Here is a 23,829-nt window from a genome sequence, read left to right as displayed (position 1 = left end):
CAAAATACGCGATCTCCGGGGGCGCCTGGCGGGCTCAGTCGGTTACACCTGACTCTTGATCTAGGCTCAGGCCACGATCTCACAGTATGTGGGATCGAACTGAACCCCGCATCTGGCTCTGCGCTGATGGTGCGGAGCCTGTTTGGGATTCTCTCTCTGTCCTTTTCCCAGCTCACTTTCTCTCTCTCAAAATAAATAAACATTAAAATGGTGTGGAGCCTGCTTGGGATTCTCTCTCTCCCTCTCTCTCTGCCCCTTCCCAGCTCGCTTTCTCTCTCTCAAAATAAATACACATTAAAAAAATTAAAAATAAAAATAAAATACATGATCACCCACGAAAAAGAGAATCTGAGCCAACAGTCTGCAGTCTTTCCTTCTATTGTTTTTATACTGCCTTCAAAAGTTCTCTCTCTCCCTTTCCTCACCACCCCCCCCCGGCCCCCCACAACCCAATCAGATAAAACTTTAAAGTCAATCCATTTGAGAAGATTTAGGGTAAGTCGGACGGATGAACTCAATGGTACTGGGTGGAAACACATGCTGTATGAGGTTTAGGCTTTGGGAACCACACAACTGAGATACAACAGTAGCAAAAACAAAACTACTTTTGAGAAAATGTAGACATCTACCTGCCAAGGATTTCGATTACTACTGTTTTCCTTCTGGCTCTGATTGGGAAGTTTCATGGTTGGTAACAGCTGTGGGAACAAGAACTTTTAAAGCTACGTTTCAGTAGTTGCTCTAAGTTTTAGGACGTTTCCAGGGCTATACTGTATTTTAACATTAAAAAGTATATACTCTCAATGTCGAAATATAATCATTTGGTAATAGAACGTTTGGCGGAGAATCAGAGGACGTGGATCTTAATACAGGGCGCAAATCAACTAAACTGACCTCAAGTAACCCACGTAATCTATGTGGGCCTTGTGTTCCCAGCATATAATAGAGAAATGAAATGTGACAGGAACTTTTAAGCCGGGTTCACTGCATGCAGATAATGTTTTCGAGATAAGCTCCCGTGGAGGGGTGTCTGTGAAGGTCCTAATTCTACACCTAAAACATTGTGATTATGTGTGTATTTTTCTGCAAAGGGTGTTTATAGCTTCCATTCTCCGAGCTCTCAGAGGACAAGTTCATTCGCATAGATAGTTTCGGCTGAATAAACCCCTAATCTTCATTCTCTGGTTCCAGCGTCTCTTCTGATCGTATAGACATTACCTATTCAAGAGACATTTCAACCGGGAGGCATTTCAAATACAAAATGCCCAAACTGAATTTATTTTATTTCCCCAGGGAGACCTCCAGTTTCTTCTAAATTCTCAACAGATGACACCATCCCCTATCCTTCTCTTACCTAATTATTAGCCATAAAGTCTTTCAGAATTACCTCCTAAGTATCACTTTCAAATGTTTTAAGTACACTAAGATAGAATTATAGAAAAACCTGAAAATACAAACAAGCACAAAGGAAAAAAATATTAACGGTATCTAAGATGTCAACGCTAAGAGCTAACTAAAACATGCTGATGTGTAAACCTTTCAAACTTTGCACATATGATATGTGCTGATGCATATATAAATACTTAGGGTAAAAAAAGGATCCTATTATACATTCTAGTAGAGATCCTGCTTAGTTTCACTTAACCTCCATATGATAACTGAATTTCCATGTAGGCAAATGTAGAGCTATATTTATCGTTGAATGACTGAATTTGCTGTAAGGCATGAATATGCTATTATTTACAGAAACAAGTCCATCGGTTCCAGTTTTTTACTATTAGGAAGAACGATGGAACCATCTCTCTTGAAACTATTATCTTTGCAAATTCTGCACTTACTCCTTTATGATAGAATTACATAAGAACAGCTAAGCTCCTTCAACACACCCTGTCAAATGACTCGGAAATTTTATATCAAGAGTCTTGGAGAGTACCCAGGGAAGAATTTAGGCATCAAGGAAAGGACTGGGAAGTTTGTTTTTGTTCTTTGCATTAATGTCCAAGCACTTTAAAAATTGTGGTGAAAAACACGGAACATAACACATATCATCTTACCCATTTTTTAAGAGTGCAGTCTAGGAGTGTCAACCATCTGCTTTTTATTATGCAATCGATCTGCAGAACTTTTTCATCTTGCAAAACTGAAACTCTATACTCACTGTAGGAGGGGGTGTTTTCTGTTTGTTTGTGCACTGAGAATAGGGGAGGATATCGCACTGGTATCTTTGGAGGAATTTCATTTCATTTCTTACCATAAATTCAAGCTCACTATCTACTTGGAAGTTAGCTGTAAGGAAAGACAGGATGATGGGGAACTGAAACCTAACTCAGACAAATAAAACCACAGGACATTGTCTGGCTTTTCAAATGACATTATACGCCATTTTACTACTCTGGAGATTGAAAGCATACTGATAACAGAGTACGCTGTAAATATTCCCTTGTGAAACAATCTGGACATTTCAACTCTGTAAACGGCCAAAGCTAAGGGTGACCATTAGAGATGTTCTCAACTTAAAAATAAATTATATCCAAAATGATGAGGAGTCGGTAGCTTCACAATCAGAATGTCTTTTAAATAAACAACCACCAAGCGTATGCGATGATACCGCATCAGGTCGACCTACCAAACCTACTTGCCCGTAATGCAGATGGAAAACTTACACATAAAAACGGTGCCATTGTAATGCTATCGATTCAATGAAACAGAAAATCAATAATGTGGCGGTAGAAAACTCATCTTGAACGCATGAGGAAAAGAAGATTTAATTAGGGGGGAATGCAATGGTGATGAAGATTTATGGATATCCTGAAGGAAACCTGTTAGAACTTTCGAGCTCTTCGGAGCGTTATGTTATTTACACTGAAATGTAACCTCATTGTTTTACATTAAAGTCTCCTTGATGCAAGAGCCATCACCCCCACGGTGTCCATGCTACTGAGGTCAATCTTAGAGGGGCAGGGACAACTTCCAGGTGAACAGGAGAGGGTGATAAAATCGGAATGAGAAACCGAAGAAGAAGGAGAACTCCAGGGGGCTCTAGGAAAACCCAGCAAACCTCCAAACAAAAAAGGAAAGCCAGAAGGGAGTAGAGACGGAATGTAGCACCCTAAGAAGGAGATAACTGATTAAAACGAGGGTGCCAAGTAAGGTGTAGGGGGGCATGAAGGGCATGCCACTGTTGTTCCTGGTCCCCCGAGGAAAGGAAAGAGGATAGAGGGTAGAGGGTAGAGCATACACGTCCCAGCACTAATAACTGTCACGCAGACCCGGGAAAACTTGGGAGCTGAAAGCAGAGGAAGGGAAAAACGTAGCCTCAATTGGTGGGCAGAGGATGAGAAGAGAGGAGGTATAACCCACCATGTATATGCAAAGACAGTCTCAAGGTTGGCAGTTATAACCCAGAAGAACTCACTTGCATAAATACTTCATAGGGTTACAGATGCACAAATATTACAGAAAACCCTTCTCAGCTGTTTATTATTGGGAAGTATTCTTTTTTTTTTTTAAATGATATGCAAAAAGCATGTTATTTTACTTATTTTCCCTTTAAATTTATTTATTTAAACTCAAGTTAGTTAACATACAGGGTAGTCTTGACTTTGGGGGTAGAACCCAGGGATTCTCATCACTTACATATGACACTCAGTGTTCATCCCAACAAGGGCCCTCCTTAATGCCCGTCACCCATTTAACCCATCCCCCCACCCGCCTCCCCTCCAGCACCCCTCAGTTTGTTCTCTGTATTTAAGAGTCTCTTACGGTTTGTCTCCCTCCCTGTTTTTATCTTATTTTTCCTGGGGAATCATTCTTAAATATATTTTCTGCTATTGAACTTACATTACTTTTTGAAACTACAAGTTACCTTATTACTTCAACTTTTAAAGATACTTTTTAAAGTATCTTTTCTGAATGAAGATTTGAAAGAAACATTGTAGGATAAATTTTAAGGGAATATGAACTTATTCTCATGAAAATCAGTTGATGTAAATTTCAATGAACTATGTAAAGTCAATGGCTTTGCAAACCTGAGACAGTTTGCTCTTATGAACGTTTTATGTTTGCATGTGTGTATTTATATGTGTTAATACATAGATATATAGAAAGATACATCTTAAAAAAATTTTTCCCCATAACTAGGAGTTTGAGCTCAATCCATGAAAGTCAGAATGAACTTAACTAATTACTATGCCTTAGAATGAATCAAGCCCAAATACTACTTTTTGATATATTTAAGTAACGAAAATAGACCAGAACTGTGGATTAAAATTTCTAAGAAATGGGAGTCATTAATGGTTTATTTTTAAGCCAAAGTATTTTTTGTAAGTTTATCTATTTATTCTGAGGGCGGCGGGGGGGGGGGGGGAGGGCAGACAGAGAATCCAAAGGCTGATGCGGGGCTCAAAATCCCTAACCATGAGATCATGACCTGAGCTGAAATGAAGAGTTGGATGCTTAACCGACTGAGCCACCCAGGTACCAGGGTGCCACCAGCACCCCAAGGTATTGATTTTTTTTAAGTTTTATCGAGATATAACTCACATATCATATAATTCACTTGTGTACAGTATAGCATTCAATGGCTTCCCGTAGTACATTCACAGAACTGTGTACCCGTCACAATTTTAAGACGTTTTCATTTCCCCCAAGAGAAACCCCACACTCCTTGTGTCCTATGTCACCCTTCAATTCCCGGTCCCCCAAATCCAGGCAGTCATGGATCTTTCTGTCTCTTACAGATTTGTCTATTCTGCACATTTCATATAAATGGAATCATCCACTACGTGGTCCTTTGTGTCTGGGTTCTTTCCCTTAGCATAATATTTCCAAGGTTCATTCACACTGTAGCAGCCATCAGAACTTCATTTCTTATTATTGCTAATGATATTCCATTGGGTGGATATGCCCCACTTTGTTTATACTGTCAGGAGTGAACAGGCAGTGGGTTGTTGCCACTTTTATGCAGCAAACGTGAATAAAGCTGCCTCAGAATGTCCACAGACAAGTTTTATGTGGACACAATTTCCTTTCTCTCCGTAGGTACCTATGGGTGAAGTTGCTAAGTCATCTGATAAAACTCCATGTTTAACCTTTTGAGAAATTGCCAGACCGTTTTCCAAAGGGGCTCATCGTACATTCTAATCAGTAGTGTGTGAGGGCTCCGATTATTCACCATGACCACAGAAGCGTTCCTTTCATCTTGCCCTCCATCTGACTTCTCGCACTATTTGTTTTCATCGGTAATCTCTTTCCTAGGGTAGCATAGTCCACCCTTAACTCCCTTCATTCTTTTTGTGATTACCCGTCTCATGATAGCCATTTTAGCGTGTCGGAAATAGTATCTCCTGTGGTTTTGACTTGCATTTCCGTGGTGGCTAATTACGTTAAGTATCGTTTCAGGTCCTTGTTGGCCATTGGTATATCTTCTTTGGAGAAATGGCTATGGAGGTCGCCACCCATTTTCTACTTGGGCCATCTTTTTATTATTGGGTTGTAATAGCTCTTTACATATTCCAGATACAATTTTTTTTATCAGATATATAATTTGTAAAAATCTTCTCAATTCTTTTTTCAAATGTATGAATGTATGTATGTATGTATGTATGTAGGTAGGTAGGTAGGTATTTCTATGTAATAATGATTTCAGGAGTAGGAAATTTCATCAATTCTTATCAGTTGTTGTTTCACATTTTCTGCTGGTCTCTTGAAGCACAGAAGTTTTTGATTATGTTCAGTTTCTGCATTTCTTTCTTTTTTTGCTTGTACTTTGAGTGAGCAATGTACTATTTTTACATGGTAACAACTAGTTTCATCACCTTAGTATCTGAAATAAACTATTTGTGGGATTTCATAATATTCCTAAATTAGCTGTCTTTTTAAGTGTACCTTAAAGTACAAGTGAATAGTTTGATCACAATGTTCAAGTACGTTTTTTTTTTTCATTTGGACGAACAAAACAGTCAGACATCTTGCACCTAATTCCTTTCAAATGAACAAATATTTACCAGGCACTCTGAAATAGAATTTCTAAGTCTTCCTAGTTCTTTCAAGGGGGGGACTATTTTTTTTTAATGTTCATTTTTGAGAGAGAGAGAGAGAGAGAGAGAGAGAGAGCGCGCACAAAATGAGGCGTCTTTCCTCAAAAGACCCATTTTGAAAGGAAACGGAGTACCTGGACATTGGCAAAGTCAACGCGGTTGAGGTCATTGAGCATCTGGTTGATCTGAGAAGTGTTCTGAAGCACTGCGCGAGCTGCCTGGGCCAGGTGATTGAGCGACGTGTATCTTCGCAGAGTCTGGGCAAAGGCACTTACAGCGGCGACCTGTAAAGAAATCCCATCAAAATCGGGTAGTTGTTTCTCTCCGGAAAAAGAAACCACTGTAATCTTCAAATCTTTATTGCCCTGCCAAATTTTAAATGCTTCCTTCTGATACTTGGTTCAAGTTCATTTCGTGCGAGAGCTTACTTGTAAATTATAGCATTTAAATCTCTAAACCCAAGTATTATTTTCCTTTTGAGTAGGTAGAGGTCAACACTAAAACAAACTCCCATGTTCTTCGACATCTGGGTGCAGCACTAATTAAACCAGTCTTGCAGGAAATGACTTTGTCTAGGGAAGCAGGAAAAATGTTGCCTTTCGTTTCTTTTTTACTCTCTGTAGGACCCTCAACGACAAACTCTGTAAATACAATTTTTTTCTTTTTTTTTAGAAAACCAAACTATATAGCCTCACTTTTTTAAATGGATAAAAAAAATAGACTCTTCAGAGCAATGTCATTCAGACTCACTCTTAACGCCTTTACTTTGTAGAAACCTGGGAATTTTTCAGGTGAAACAAGAGTGTTCATAGCTTCTATCAGCAAATACATAGCCAATAAACTGATCAGACATAAGCAAAAATCTCAATCTATGTGCAAAGGCTATCCAGGATTTCTCCATTTGCCCCTCATCTACCTTCTATCCTTCTTCATTTCGCTCTGTGCCCAGGAAGACTACTCTGAATGGACTACATTAACCACTTTCCTTAAACTCTGGCTTCCAGTTGGGTTCGGCCAATGATAGACACTGGGAGGGGACACAAGGATAGGAAAAAAGAGAGTTGAGTTCAAAGTATGCATTCCCCTACAACCTCTGCTCTCTCCCTGTTTTGGCAAAGCCAGCTTTCCTGGTCTAAGACCATAGTCCTGGGGCGGGGGATGGGGGAGTGGGGTGGGCGGGGAAGGAGATGATCTCCTAAGGCCATAGCTTTTACCTCTTTCCCCTTCAGACCTAGGGATGCTCAGGACTTCTCACTATTGTTAGTCCTGGGGTGCTTCACCATTCCTCCGGGTTTTCTTAACTCTGTTTACACCTTTGGAAACAGACCCTTCTTAAATTTTTTTCAATTAATCTCCCTTTGGATATACCATTTGCTTCCTGCTGAGACCTTGAATAAAACAGGTACATTGAAAGATATCAAAAATAATGTCAAAAAAAAAGTCTCAGCAAATATCTAAATCTCACCATCTCCTGGAAACTGATCACATGCAGAGGAAACCTAATGAGCATTTTACCATATTGATAGGAACGTATGGTAAGCCATTAAATCACGATGGGCACGTAAGCAGCAACTGATTAAATAGTCCATACTGGTGTTCCCAGGTCAAAGGATGCTGTGTTCTGATAGACGTTTCAGGACTACGTGGAACATGGGAGGAGTCACATTCTTTCAAAAAATAAGTCTTAACACTTTCTTTCCATTTCCGTGATTTATATTAACTGAGTACATCCTATGTGCCAGAAACCACAGTAAGTGCCTCACGTATATTACCTTGTTTAATTCTTAGAACTATTATATTAGACACATGTTGTGACCTAAAGGGATTCTGTAGCTTGCTTAAGGTTACACAGAAACTAAGTTACAGTGATGGAGTATGTTTGATAACAATGGCCAGTCATAACCTCATTATGCTCTTTCCTCTGTCACGGTAGATTATCTTCACTGAGGGAGTGCTCAGCTAAAAAAAAAAGGCTACACGTCACTGACAGCAGAAAAGCAGAAGACACCCTCCACCAAGGCAGGTCATCCAAATCGACTCTGGGGACCGATGAAATGGCCAATATGGCAGACTGCTACCACATTTGCTTTGGTAATACTGGGAAGGGAGGTGTTTTTAACTGTTTGAAGTATTGTTGTGAATATGACTGACTTCGCAAATGGGAAAGCGTTCCGGTAACCATCATAATCAAACGGCACCTCTTGTCTTTGTCCACCTCAATGTGGCACTCTAGAACTTTCAGCAATGATGGAAATGCTCTATGTAAATACTGCCAAATATGGTCGCCACTGGTCACGTGGGGCTATGGCCCACTGGAAACATAGCTAGTGTGACTGAAGAACTCAAATTTTAGTTTAATTTAAAGGTAAAATTCAAATTTAAGAAGTCAATGTGGCTATCCTTAATGCATGCATTAACAGCATAGCTCTAGAGCAGTAATCTAAGGTGGGAATACTGATGAAATGTTCCTTCAGTGTGTTTTATTTTTTTGCTTAGCTGTGTTTTTTTTTTTTTTTTTCCTGCACACTTTAGAAAGTGTTATTGCAAATCTTAACTCAAAGCAGAAAGAACTGGGAGCTACTCGTGCTACCAACGAGACTTGCCAGCTACAAGAACTTCAATCTCTCAACTATGCCCCCAAATTGAAAGACAAGGTGTGTGGCTGAAGTCTGACAGTGGATACAGTCATTGAGAAAACGCCACGAATGTAATTTTTGGTACAAAGTTTAGACAAAATCAGTCCCATCTTGCCAGAGGATACGTTCACAGATTAACCTAAAGTAGTAAGGTTAGGAGGAGACAGAGTGGAGATCAGGATTCATTTCTCTAGCTAAACAATCCATGTTCCTTATAAACACTGATCAATTATGAGACAGTTGCTCACTTTAAGAAATGACTACCTATTCACAAAAGCATTCTCCAGTGTTGAAAAAAAATAAAACATGCTGAAAATCAAAAGAGTATCAATTTACATGAACGTTTCGCAATATAATGAGTATAGTTGGGGACTTCAAAAAGCTAAAACTCACTCAAATGGAAACTACTTAACATTCTAGGTGATCCTCTTTAATTTTTGAAATTAAGCAATCTGGAATATATACTTCGGAAAAAGAGCTTATAAATACACCGCACTTGAAATGATTCTCTAGTTTCTTTGAAAGGAGCATTATCAAACAACATCTCCTGTGAAAGTTCTTTACTACATGGTGATAAAGCAAAAATAAAAAATCGGTTTGAAAAGTTCAATATATTACGATACCAACATAATACAGAATAATTTTCTACATTGTACATAATACAGAACAATTTTCTAAATACAGAGGAAAAAGCAAAAACATAAAAACTTACCTTGGTTTGTATCATTCTCTGTGGGATATTGTTCATGGCATTGGAAAGCCAACCTTCAAGGCTTTTTGCAAAATTTCGAATGGCTTGGGTCAAGGCACCTAAATGTTAAAGAATAAAAGCAGAACGAAAAAGACACCAAAGAACATTAATCTTTATTCCAGGAGAAGAGAAAAAATGTGTATATGACATTTCAAATAACACAGAACTTATATTGCCCTCATTGACAAGACTTTTTTAACATTATTTCTAACTTTGAAAGCATCCAAGAATTGTATTTTGGGTTTTTTTTTTTCTTTTAAAGCTATTTTTTTCCCAGATATTTATGACACTTTGTTGGGAAATGAAAACATTCAAACGTTTCTGCTTATAGCGACATATACCAGTTGTGAATATACTTATGGAATTTTCTATCTTAAACGAGACACTCTTTCGTTAACAGCTTTATGCTCAAAGGCTAAGTATTTTCTTTATAAATTCTTCATCTTGATTTGTTAAGCTCTTAATCAATTTTCCTTTCTTCAGTTAAAAAGAAAATATTGCACAGCTTTCTCCCTTCCTCTACATATCTATTCATGCTAGAACATATCATATTAGTTATCTGTTACTCTTGTTGAAAAGTAAGGAAAAAATTAAAATTGCCTGACTTGAAAATTTTGGATAACTATTCTCCATTTCACTTGGCAGGTAGAGATAAAAAGATCAATGTGATAAAATTGCTGTCACAGAGACCGGTATTCTTAAGATATTCCTAAAATAGTCCGTTCCATGTTCTTGATGAATCTGTTAAGACCTGAAAGAGGGCTGGGTCCCATGAGAGTAGTTTTTATAGTGGTCATAAAATGACTGGAAGCATCATCAGTTATCAGTAATGACTACAATTATTTTACAAGAAGGGACTGTCGTATAATAAAAAAAAAAAAAAAGACTTCTTCTCTTGTTCAACAAAGTAATTCAGTCAATAGCATTTTACTTCATCTGTACCCAACGCTCCTCAGTGTAGGGGACAGTTTCAGACATTTAACAGATAAGTGTCTGAAACACCCACAACATGAAATTAACCTCTGTGGGTTCTCAATAATGTGGTAGGCATTCGAATTTGTAGTCTAGTCTAAGACACACAGAAGCTATGTTTTTCTCCAAGGCTACCAAGGATATTAATGTTAATGCTGGGATTAAATTCCTTGCTTTTTCTTCCTGTGCTCAAATGAGTCTGACATGCTTCTATCAGTTTTGGTAAAGCAGGGTTAGAAATAATTTAGCTTGCTCAAGTTGCTTGCGAAAGATACAAATTTCACTATCCCAATCATAAAAACAACTGTTTTTTTTTAAATCATTTCTTTCACTGGTCAAATGATAGAACAGAGGTTCAAATGACTCAATTTTGATCAGGAAAAACACTCAAGCAGTATCGACTCTTAAACATGACAATCATCTACTGGAAACACGGACTTGGAAATTTCTAGAGAATGAATCTTGTGAAATTTCCAGAGCTTCCCACTTGAGCCAAAAAAAGAAAAAGAAAGAAAAATATTTTTCTGCTGTCTTATGTATTAGAACCATGGAGGGCAGGCATGAATGGAAATGAAAAAAGAGTGAAAAAAAATTAACGACCCTTTTTGAAACTCAGTAAAATTTTGTTCAAAATTCAACTTGGCTATCTGCATTTGCATGTTTTCTACTGTTAACATAGAACGCATTACTCGATCAGCATAAAAAAAACCAAGAAGCAAGAAAAGTTACTTTAAAAAAAAATATTTAGCATGGGTCTTGTTTCATCTGGACAAATTTCATGCTGGGAAGATTATTAGAGAAAAAGATATTTTGTATATCAAGTGACTGTAAGTTTTTGCTTTCTTGTACTACATGACATCGGGGGCCACCTTTACATACGCTCAAAATTGTACCTAAATGTTACTGGTTGAGTTCTTATGCAATTCTTACACTTCACTGTTTTTTCATTTTCAGATAAATGTATTTTAGAATATAGTAGCTTCAAGCTGACTTCAAATTAGTGTGATATGCAGACATTTTTTGGCTAAAAAAAGGAATCCCATCTGGACAGTAAACGGTAGAGTGAAGTACTTGTAGCCAGGAAAGTATAATTTTTAAAAATAAAATTAAGTTTGCTCTCTCTCTAGGGATTCATGTCAGATCAAATTGTGCATTCTGACTCTGACAACTTTTTCTCATGAATGGATGGTTTACAATTGAAAACGATTCCAAAGCTAACTTGTCTCAACCTGCTTGCGATTGATATTAAAAGGCACATGATCGGAAGATAGCTATTTAAGCTGTAATTTAAGTCGTGTTTCTTAAGTCTTGTTGCAGAATCAGAATTAAATCTCCAAATGTACTTTGGACGGTAGCACATTAATGTCCCTGGTAACTTCACAGAAGCTATCAAACTAACGTCAGGTGAAAATTCCTGAAGTTGAGTTGTCTGCTAAATGTAGAGACAAACTTCTGGGCAGAAGAAACGGGTTTTCGAATCAAAATTTGCACAAAACAAAGGTCAAGTGTACTGTGCGCTTAAAATGATGAGGCGTAGAGTCAATTAAAATTGATACATGATTTAGTTTAGGAAACTGTTGACTTCACAAGTCTTCTGGTGCTAACAGAAGCAAAAGGCTTCAGAACTGTTTAAGATTATCACTCAGAGCACAGGGAGCAAGACAAAAACAAGGAAAATCAAGATTCCGGAACATAAATCAGTAGAGAATTTACACACTGCAATTTTCCATGACAGCGTCATTTTTAATCAATTGTCAGTCAGGAAGCTTGCTGCAGATAGAGTGGAAAATACTAGCAATTGACAAAAATGTGAGACAATGACAGTTGGATTTCTTTTTCCTAAACTTATTTCTATACAAACTTATGTGTGTTCGTTGATATTATATGTAAATGAGTATCTACGCATATATTTTAAGATGGCGGGAAACAGGTGGAAAGCACGATCTTCCACTGTTTGTCATATTTAGAAAAAAAAGAAAATAGAAACATACACATGCTGATATCTTCACCTTGTCTTCTATAAAATCCCTCCTTCAATACTTTGTTAGGATTTAACATCAATCAACTGGGAACAGTGTACTTGAAGCACATGGTTGCCAATTTCACAAGCTAAAAGACTGCTTTTACTTTATTCATGTCATTGCAGAGTGGAAATTCTGTCCCGCTTCTCGAAAAGTTAAGGTCACTAGTATGTGCTCGTCAAGGTGTTCGCATAAAATCGTTTCAACTGCCTACCTCTCCCACAAGTATCCGCGGTAGCATTTATATTGACACGTGCAGAAAATGACTTTGTTTGTTCCAAATATGCACCATCCATTAAAAAAGGAAACCTAATTTATCTATGTAATTCCTACTTGCTTCATGGTGGGAATGCTCATGTATATATATATATATATATATAGAGAGAGAGAGAGAGAGAGAGAGAGAGAGAGAGAGAGATTTTTCTCTCCAAATGCCAGTTAACCATTACTGTTAATGGAAGCTGCATTTGTGGTTCTCAACGTGATGGAGGGTGACAAAGTAAATGCTTTTATACAGGAATTCAACTTTAGTGGAAACCAAGATGAATTCATTTCAAATCAAAAGCAACCACGAAGGAAGGAGGCTGGCCCCACAATTACAGATTTCATAAACTTTTGGCTTTCTGAAGGGAACTGTGTCCTTGGGGAGAATAATTTTTACAAGGTTGCCTGGCTTGGGAGTGTTCTGATAATCATTAGTCACTGATGGCTGCCACATCTTTAGGTTATCTTTTCTATTGAAAAGAAAATGATGGGGCGCCTGGGTGGCGCAGTCGGTTAAGCGTCCGACTTCAGCCAGGTCACGATCTCGCGGTCCGTGAGTTCGAGCCCCGCGTCGGGCTCTGGGCTGATGGCTCGGAGCCTGGAGCCTGTTTCCGATTCTGTGTCTCCCTCTCTCTCTGCCCCTCCCCCATTCATGCTCTGTCTCTCTCTGTCCCAAAAATAAAATAAACATTGAAAAAAAAAAAAAAAAAAAAAAAAAAAAAAGAAAAGAAAATGAAAGATCGGAAAACAGATCGTGGTTTTTTTTTTTCCCCGTTTAACTACAGTTTTGCTCTAAGCTGCTTTCATTCAATATTCTTTTGTGTTGCATGGTTTTCTGTTTTTTGTGTTTTTTTCTTTTATTTGGCAAATCGAAATGAGGTTAGAATCACCCTAGATCGCGACGTCGCTTCCCCAAACTTCTTGGGTGGAATGTATGAGAATAAAAGCATCCGTACTTGTCTGCATTTAACTTACTAGGAATAGGTCTAAGCACGTCGGGGATGAGAATCTCCACCAAAGCCTGGTACATCCCATGGTCACAGTTACACATCCATTTCAGGATAGACTCATGTTTGCACAGAGTTATCAGCTTTGCTTTCGGAAGTCGACTTTCTATTTCACTCAGATTGCTGGTGTGAATAAATGTAGCAAATGAACAGATGGCAAATGAGGATAAAAAAGAAAATGGACTTTAAAAATAGTTTTAGTTTATCAAATATTACTGAGGTTAGCACTATACCACCATTGCACTGGTTCCGTACGGCTGGATACATATAACACGCCCCCAGAGCTGCCTGTGCACGTTAATGCTTTCTGACGGCATGAGAGGCAGGTATGATACTAATTCCATGAGGATGAAACAGCTCTACCGCAGTCCCCCAAATCAATAAAAATGGGAGCTACCACACACACACCGAAACCTCCAGAGAGCACTTTGTGGTTCATTTCTATCCATTCATTTAATGTTATCACGTAAGGTTCACAACTGGTATACATATCTCTCGTTTATTAGCTGTGACATCTACTCGGCCATGAAAATGAATTGGAAAAGCATATTGATTCTGACCTTGATTCAGTGATGGTAGTGCCGTCGGTTGGAGTAGAGGGAGAATAGCGCCAGAACGTTTGCCACAGTTTTTCTATCAGGCTAAACTGAAGATTCACGACAACGTCCAATATTGCCTAAAAAAAGAAAACGGTTATATCCGCGTTACCTTACGATGCTTCTCAAGGGGACGTGCGGAGAGCGCGTTACGTGTCGGGATGGCAGTGGTGAAGACACCTGTGGGTTCGTAAGCTATACGGTGAACGTGGAGTAAATTTTGCCAACGGAAGGCAAACAGAAGAGCTCAGGCAGGGAGAACATAACGTCTGGAAAGACTGACGGGATGGCGTGTATTCCTCCAATAGTGGCCTCGTATCGTATCCCAGCCTCGCTTTACCTCTCTTTGTTCTCCTTAACTCCCCTTCCTCTCCATTTTCTTCTCTTGCTTTTCTTTCATTCCTTCACACACGGCTTCCTTCGGCTTCCACGGCCGCTGCCACTCTTCCTATTCTCAGACCCAACGGGCACACAACAAAGATGCGATTCACACCAGTCCCCAGAGGGTTGGGTGTGTTCCCGGCCGTCAAAGATGGCAGAAGCAAAGGGTGTGGAGCTGCTTGGGCCTGGTGGACAGAGTCAAGGCTAAATGGGCCTGTCTAGGGCGGCTGACTAGGATTCCGGAGTGTTCCCAGGCAACCAGAGTCTGGACCAGGAACTACAATGCCAATGGCCTTCAGAGGACAGCACCTGTCTGGGCAGAATAAGGGTACCTCTGTGGTCAAGCCACACCTCCATCTCAATCCTCCCTCGGCTTACTCCCTTCAGAGAGGGGCTTTAAGACCATCCCCTTTTCTGACCTTGGGGGCAGGAGCCGCATCCTCCTCCTCCTTCATTTTATCTCCCAGAACCATTTCCCAGCTGCATCAAAGACGCTTTTTTTTTTTTTTTTTGATGATGCTAAAATTTGCCCCCTTCATTAAATTTTGATGATCAGGTTTAATTTCACCCTGCCATGGCAATTAGTTTATAAATTCGTCTTCAGATAAAAGCAGTCACAAAACCAAAGAATCACTTGTTTGTGCAAAGAACATGTGATTCTGTGATTATTTTGAGCATAAAAGACAGAAGTCATCAGCATAATGTGTTTGATGCTGGCAGTACTGAGAACAAGGACAGGTAAAACAGGCCCATCGAGATCTACAGAGTTCACAGAAGCAGAGAGACAACAGGGGGCAATCAGGAGAGTTCATCTGGGTATTTGAGGCAAACAGAGGAAACTGTAACCACAATTCTATAGTCTCCACCACGTGTGTCGATCTGGCCCTACAGAGGATACGGAGAATAACTGTCCTTCTATATAAACACACTGAGACCCATTCAAATGTGAAGCAAAATACGTTTGAGGGCATGTTCTGGTAAGCAGTAGGGAATGTTACACGTCATTGCATAATGAAGACGGAGGGAAGGGAATGAATGAATGAACACACTCCTCACCCTATGATACTAAGAACAATTAAGATGCAAGTCTAAGCCTTGACAGTGAAAGACAGATAGATGTCCCTCTTCCCAGGCAAAAATGTTCTCAAGAGACAAATTATTAAACTGCTCTCCCAACTGTACCGTGGGCACAGTCTAAGAGATATCTACTAACAAAACAACTACTAACATCATATATAATACCTAGGTATCTCTATCTATGAGAACACTAAATTTTAGGGGCGCCTAGGTGGCTCAGTCGGTTAAGCATCCGACTTCGGCTCAGGTCATGATCTCACAGTTTGGGAGTTCGAGCCGCATGTCGGGCTCTGTGCGGACAGCTCGGAGCCTGGAGCCTGCTTCGGATTCTGTGCCTCCCTCTCTCTCTGCCCCTTCCCTGCTCACATTCTGTCCGTCTGTCTCTCAAAGATAAGTGAACATTAAAAAAAAATTTTTTTTTAAATAAAAGAACACTAAGCTTGGAAAAAAAGTCACTGCTACAGCAGCTTGTGTAGAAAATTATACCTGCTCCTTACATAACAAGTGATACTTGTGAAATATCTTTGATTAACAAATCATGAGAATTCCAAATAAAATAGGGATATTAATATAAATTGTACAGCTGGGGCGCCTGGGTGGCTTGGTCAGTTAAGTGTCTGACTTCGGCCCGGGTCATGATCTCATGGTTTGTGCGTTCAAGCCCTGCATCGGGCTCTGTGCTGACAGCCCAGGGCCTGGAGCCTGCTTCAGATTCTGTGTGTCCCTCTCTCTCTGCCCCTCCCCTCCTCATGCTTTGTCTCTCTCTGTCTCTCAAAAATAAATAAACGTTGAAAAAAATTTTTTAAAAAACATAAACTGTACAGAATATGAAAAAATAAGGCAAGTAAAGAATTCAGTGCATCTGAAATGCAATCTCTCCAAATTAAATAATTTCAAATAATTCTTTTGAAAAGGACATTCCCATCAGCCTCACTTGGGACATTTTTATAAGTGAATAAAACATTTTATCATTTGTCCACCCACTTTCAAATACGTTCAGACTGAAATATACAGGCAGATGTATTTTTAAATAATCCTTATTGTACTGGTTTCGGGCAGGTGACTATTTACAGGAGAGGAGACGAGACTGAGACACCTGTACTTCAAAAGTCTGGAAGTCTGACATGCAAAAATAATCACGATTCTTCTTTTCCATACCTGCCGCCATGTCTCCCGAGAAATGGCGTGAACGTTTGTAACTCTGTGAAAACATGGGGATCATTCTATGGACCGCCATTCCCCACATATACTGATTACCATACCCATCCATCTCTCTTCATAGAGACTATTCCCGGATGCTGGTATGTTAGTGAAATTTTTGTGATCCTGAAGATACTTTCGTCTCTCACCTTATTGGTGGAGCTTTTCACTTGGAATAAGCTTCCCGTACACTCCTTAGTAATACAAAGGATCGTGCTCCAACTTGTAGTTTGAACAAAGAGAAACTTCAAAAGAATCTAAATTATATTTGTGAGGGTTGGGTTGCTTTAAGAAGGATTCACCTGAACACAGAAAAGTGAGAAGTTGCTTAGAGAATCTTTACATAAAAATCTTGAGTGAATATACGTGATATTTATGTACAAAGAAAGAATTTTTTTCTAGACACATAAGGCTCCTCCAGGAATTCTTCCAGGTTGGGAGAATTCTTTCGAGTGTCGTCAGATGGATACTAAGCGTCTTTATCATGCCAACAAGTGTTGGGAACAAAGACAGAACTTGCCCTTGGTTGTTAATGATCTAGCACCCTTGACAAGCACTCGGATTCACTCAAGCAGTTGGTATTTCTGGAGTGGGAAAGAAATCTGTGAACGCTGTGAGCTGAGACTTCTCACTGCATACTGCCTTGTCCGCAGTCAGGAGGGCTGTCCGTGAAAGGCAAGGGAACATCTTCTACTCCTGAGCAGATCACAAATAGCCCTGGAATAAAGCTACTTAAGTTCTAAACAGACTCCTCTTTCAAAAAGAGAGGCACTTAAGACGATTCTTACGGCGATCCCTTACGCCCTTTCCACCAGGTGAGCTACAGGTACATTAACCCGCTGTTCTGGAGACAACGAGCCAGTTGCAATGGGGCACACTGCCAAAAGGAGGAGAAGCAGGGATGGAAAATACCAAGAGAAACGTTAAGTAACCACAAAAACAAAACAAAACTAGAGCCTCATTAATCCTTGGAAGGAACACCTAAAGCGCTTCACTAAGCATTTCTAGAAAATACTCTTTTTTTTTTTTTTTAAGTTTATGTATTTATTTAAGTCACGTCTACACCCAACACGGGGCTCGAACTCACGCCCCTGAGATCAAGAGTCACATGTTCCTGGAAGAGTCACATGTTCCACATCCTGGAACTTATTCCTCATTAGTACACTTAGAAGTGTCTGTTCTTTTTAATGGCGGCACAGAATTCTGCTCAAGAGACCGTATGTACCGTGTTTTATTCAGTTCCCTTGTAGATGTGGACGCTCCAACCAATCTTTTGTGCTAAAAGCCGTAATGCAATGAGTTCCTTGTACACTTATGTCTTCACCCAGGTGGCATACTTTGTCGGGTGAGTACCTAGAGGTGGTGGAATTGCCACGTCTAAGGATTCAGACTAGGAAAGGCTAAGGAGACGGAGAGTAAAACGTCTTCTCGTTTTCTTGCGTCCATCATTTCTTCAGGCGGAGACCGGAAGAAAGATGAATTTCTCAGTGTTCAAAGATACATGAACTAACTTTACCTGTCCTCTAGGAATAAGCTTGATTATTTTAGTTTAGCAAGTTGTCTGGCAAAAATGTTAGCGTGCGTTCATACTGCGTTTGAAAAAACTTACCTCACAGTGCTCTCGATAAAGACTCTGCAGTGACTTGATATCCTCAAAGGTAGTACCATCTGGCAGAGAAGAGATTTCAACTTCTCCAAACTCTGGAAGTGCTCGAGATGCATCTGTTGCCATGACAACACAACAGAAAAAAAAAAAAAACCTCTCATGGATTGTGCCAATTACAGATTAATGAGGGAAAATTTAAGAAGACTAAAAAAAGGAAAAAAAAAAAAACCCATTAAGGCCAGAGGTCCAACGATGGAAGAACTTCTCATAGTAGTACGTTTCAAACAAAATGTAGCAACAGCATCAGTGGAGGGGAATTGAGGAGGCACTGAAAAATTGTGGAGGAACTAAATTTTCACTACGATTATACTAGAAATAACATACCATAATGTCTCTCAACATAGGGCCTCTACTAAGAGAAAAATATCTCGAGCTGGTCAGTATTGGTTTTAGTTATTATTGTGTCGTGTTACTTAGGAATATAAAAAACTAAACGTAGCTTTAAACTCAGTAGGCTCATACTTCTTATAACATCATAAACTAAAAGAGCTACGAAATGAACACACATAAAACTACAAAAATAACATTAAACTTAACAACATTAATTTGATATGATGGACGAGACTGCTGTCCTATCACGAAATTCCCGCTCGCAACATGAATACGGTATTGACTGCCGTGGCCTAGAACTTTTGAGTTTGACAGGTCTATACCAACATGTCCTTGGTGGGGCTGATTCTCCCATTATTATCCTGTATTCAAAGCTGTGGAACCTTCCTCCACAAAGCACTGGGACGTCATTTAGCCTTCCCTTGGGATGAATTACATAATTTATGTAATTTACCTAGCAAGTCTCTCCCTGTTCTTTTCTCATTAGCTCTGGACAATTCGTGCAATGCACTTCGGTGCCTGCTTTATCCTAAATTCAAATCCAGATGCACAAACGAAAACTGCACAACGGTTTTCGTTCTACTCTTCTAGATAATCCAGAAGACGCTCCTATTATAATTTTTTTTTTTTTACAGATTCTAATTGAAATAAAAACAAAGTAAAAAAAAAATCAAAATTCTCGTTGAGAGCTCAGGCTCTCCAGAATACACGTGACGACTCCAGTTTGAGAAACGCTGCCGTAACGCTTTCAACATCAGTATCTACTCTGCCCTGAGAGGCCTTGTGAATTGTTTGTCAGAAAGTCCACATCGACAAGTATACACACGCCACAGACTCACACACACGCAAACTCTTTGCTGGCTTCTGTCTGTCTTGATCCGCTGCACGGACACTATGTGTTTTCATCTCGACAAGAGTTGTCAGTTAAAGTGCCATTTTTTGCACGTCTAGCTATCACAGGAATGTGCGGAATGTTCCAATTCCTAACTCTTTAAGTAATAAGAAACACGGACACCATCTACAAAATTACAAGAATAGGACAGACTGTGATTAGTTTGAATGAACAGCTTACTTTTCCAAAGTTTCTAGCAATTTTTTTTTTTTTTTCTAATCTGAGCCTATGCGTTTGCAACGTTATCGGCAGGCAATGAGAATTCTTGTTGGTACTTGAAGTAAACTACTGAAAGTGGACACAACGCAATTTTCATCACAAAAACCCCAGGAATACAAATTCTGCAAGACGAGGTCACGGCTATGAGCCTTTCATTCATAGGCACTTAGAAGTCCTACGCAGCTTGAGATTTTTTAAAAGCTCTCGGGAACATGAGAAAGTAGAAATGATCTACAGCTATCATAGGATATACACGGAGACACACAAATCTTTCTGTGTAATTAACATCTGTAATAGACACAGCACTTGGAGAAAACACTAGTATTGTTCTCTTCTTTTCAACATGCTAATAGCAACTAATACGCATTACACCTTAACATACCTAAAAACTGTTGATGATGTTGACTTTGGGCAATTACAGTTTGCTCAACAGATGTGCCTGTCTGTTGACCACTTCCTGTGAAACCATCTGCAACCCCATCCACTTTCTGCATAGGCTTGTACCTAAAATATTAGATGGGAAAAAACAAATAGACCAAATTATTCCTTGTTGGTTATGTACTACACAAAACTCCCACGGCATTCAATTTTATTCTATCTTCTGTAATGTCTCATGATAGTTGTCGGATGAATTCTCAAAAAGTTAGGGTGAAGAAATTTTTTTCAATTGTGAAAAGAAAAAGGAGAAGGGAGGGGGCTTAGGAGAGGGACCAGTTTTTGAAAATTCAGAAATTGAAGAACAAAAAGAGTTACGAGGTATTTCTCTGGACAGCAGTAGCAAAGGTGCCCACGGTTAAGTGCAGTCTGAACGTGACTCTTAATGGCCAATGGATCAAGGCGAAAACATTTTAAATACGTCGGGACTTTAATCTGAAACAAGATCGAGGAGCTGGGGCCTGAGAAATGTTAACGAATGGCTTTCAATTGAAAGTATCTCTCAAACATGATTCAGCCTACAAACTCTACCATACTCGTTTTCATATTTCCTAAAGCCTCCCATGCATCTCAAGACATCCATCCCCAACAACCCCTATCCTCGTCTGCAAATGCAAAGACCGTAAGCATCAGCTTGTAGCAAAATAAATGCAAGGTTCCATCTACAAAGTAGGTTAGCAAATTAAAATAAATAAATAAAAAGCATCAAAGTCTGCTACAGTTACGCATTTACGTTCAGGTCCTACTTTTATACAAACTCATGAACTCTCTTGCTAAGACACAGCAAACAGGCTCCTGCACGGGAGAGAAGGAAAAACTCCTCGGGAGAGAAACAGCACACATGAAAATCAGCCCGGGTGAGTCTCTTAAGACGGGCAAATACAAAATAAGAAAAGAAGCGGCAACTGTAATTTCTTCTTTTTCTAAGATTTCAATTGTTTTCCTTCATTTAGAAATTCAGAAAAACAGATAACCCTCAGCCAAAAAATGAAAATCGACAATAAGCTTATTACCTAGAGATAACATTCACTTTATGTTTCTCCTCCCGTTTTTCCCCATTTCTGATTATATTTCTAAACAAAACCACCTAATGTTCTCTCCACCCAGACACTTCACTCTTACAAGTCAACTGCACCACTGGTATGGAATTACTGTGAATAACAATGTCCCCGGTACATGAGCAAGATATGCGCACAGGCACTGGCACTGGGTGACAGATACGAAATGAACAGACATCGCACAAACTAAGGGTCGGGCAGTGTTAGGAAATGATTCCATCTTGAATGTTATTAATGAGCACTTAGATAAATAAACCTTCCCAGAAACAAACTGTAATCCCTCCTAATGACATTTGCGTTCATTTCTTAGGCGACAGTCTCTCACAGAGAACTACGAAAAGCAAACAAAGTCAGAAGATGAACAGGGTAGGAAAAGAGGACAACTGACTTCATCCGTGTTGGCCCTGTGCCACCAAAATGTGGATTGTTATTCTGTAAGGACATCAAACAACTCAAACCGATCCTTTTATTTACCGGGAGAAAAAAAAAGAACTCAAAGTACTTTTGCGTTGGGGAAAATGTGTTACAAGTGTCACTTATGAAAAAAATGGAATGTTTTGATTTTTCTTCTTCCTTAAAAAATTATCGTGGAGAGGCAAAAAAAAAAAAACAAAAAAAAAAAACAAGACTTTGTGAGGCAAGTACTTTGAGTACTTGTGTGGGAAAGCAGTTGCCAACCATTCTGTTCTGGAAGATGTGAATGATTTTATCCTTAGGGAAGTTTCTCATCCTCTTTAATCCATTCCAGGTTTCCCTTGATTTTAGCCCCCGCTTTTAGAGCTACGAAATTTTATACCACTAATACAAGAGGCAAAAACTGTTTAACCGTGTTTCTTCCTTTAAGTTAATGGAGTTTGGGATGCAGGGAGTTAACAGACAAGAGGTTAAAAGGATCTGAATGATTTCCCCTGCAGAAGAGAAAATGGAAATATTTCCTATCAATTTCAACTACATTAAACTTAACAGAGGATTGGAGAGTAATTAGGAGAGTTTGCCTGGCTATGCTTTATCAAGCTTCCTTTGTCCTGCACAGCACCTAGTACACCACGGATGTTGTGTAGGCACAAATGTCAAGGATAAGTATAAAAGGAAATGATGTTGGGGCGCCTGGGTGGCTCAGCCGGTGAAGCGTCTGACTTCGGCTCAGGTCATGATCTCACGGCTTGTGAGTTCGAGCCCCGCATTGGGCTCTCTGCCGTCAGTGCAGAGTCCGCTTTAGATCCTCTGTCTCCCTCTCTCTCCCTGCCCTTCCCCTGCTCACGCTCGCTCGTGCTCTCTCTCACAAAAATAAACATTAAAAAAAAAAGAAAGAAAGAAATGATGTATATTCCTGTGGGACTGAAAGTTTTCAGAGGACAGATAACGCTGTGTCGCCATCTACTTGCACACAGTACTTGTCAAGCCTGGAGCCCGCAGGCAGAATGATCTGCTTCCTCAGAAAGATGGACACAGAGGAAGTTCGTAAGGGGAAGGAACACGTATGGTATTTTAAATAAGCATCCAAAATCAGAGTACATTATAACTAACGCACGATTATGCTTCCTAATAATGATATTGAGTGGGAGGGGCTGATTAGAGGTACGCTCTATTACACAGGAGATGGAAAACACATCAAGAGTAGCCTGTAGATAAAAAGGAAGGAAGTTGGTGAATTCTGAAGAGACCGTGCAGGTCAGTACTTAACAACAAATCTCATATAGGATAGGTAAAGAAAAAAAAAAGAAAAGAAAAGGGGATTTATTCTAACCGTAAGAATAGCAAGGTGAACAGTGGATTGAATGGATACACTCTGGTTGCCTTGTCAACGGGACCTCTGGAAGCCAGAACCTGAGGTTGTATCTCCTCAGAGAAGGGTTGGGGGGTGAGTCTGGGAGTGGTGGGTGCCATAAATGGCAGCGATATGGCTCACAGACAAGAGCAGTATCCTCAGGAGCCTCCAAGTATGAGAGAGCTCCAAGGTAATGCTGATTTGCGTGCTTCGTTTTAAGTAATAAGTCACGTAGGGGCTTATGCTCAGGGTACTGCCCTGCATGGGACTGGCATGTAGAAAGAACCCCCAGAAATCACAAACACTGGACGGAGGAAAGCTACATGTTGATCTTCCTGATGATCGAAGGAGAACATCCTATCGCTACCATCACCTCAGAGTTGAGTCTCCACCACTCCAACAGGAAGTCAAGAATAGTCCCATTACAAACAGGCTGAACAACTATCTGTGGTAACTGATTCTTCCAGGAAGAAACAGTCATAGATGATATGATCTCCCATTGGGTTTTGAAACCTAAA

General features: G+C 39.6%; 1 protein-coding gene across 3 annotated transcripts in view; it reads right to left on the bottom strand.

Moving 5' to 3' along the window:
- RFX3 (regulatory factor X3) overlaps positions 1-23,829 on the bottom strand; it is a 286,974-nt gene that overhangs the window by 33,821 nt on the left and 229,324 nt on the right. For all 3 annotated transcript variants that reach the window (XM_047101481.1, XM_047101464.1, XM_047101474.1), the window contains 6 exons: positions 20,433-20,554; positions 18,553-18,665; positions 14,250-14,365; positions 13,658-13,812; positions 9,387-9,484; positions 6,173-6,322 (listed from right to left, as the gene is read on the bottom strand). In XM_047101481.1, coding sequence (XP_046957437.1) covers positions 6,173-6,322; positions 9,387-9,484; positions 13,658-13,812; positions 14,250-14,365; positions 18,553-18,665; positions 20,433-20,554 — 754 coding nt within the window. The remainder of the gene's footprint in view (positions 1-6,172; positions 6,323-9,386; positions 9,485-13,657; positions 13,813-14,249; positions 14,366-18,552; positions 18,666-20,432; positions 20,555-23,829) is intronic.

The sequence above is a fragment of the Lynx rufus genome, unplaced genomic scaffold, assembly GCF_022079265.1.
Source record: "Lynx rufus isolate CCGP_SWC_20201006 ecotype Redwood Valley unplaced genomic scaffold, mLynRuf1.p SCAF_10, whole genome shotgun sequence".
In the NCBI taxonomy this organism is placed as follows: domain Eukaryota; kingdom Metazoa; phylum Chordata; class Mammalia; order Carnivora; family Felidae; genus Lynx; species Lynx rufus.
This window is presented reverse-complemented; position numbering and strand designations above follow the sequence as displayed.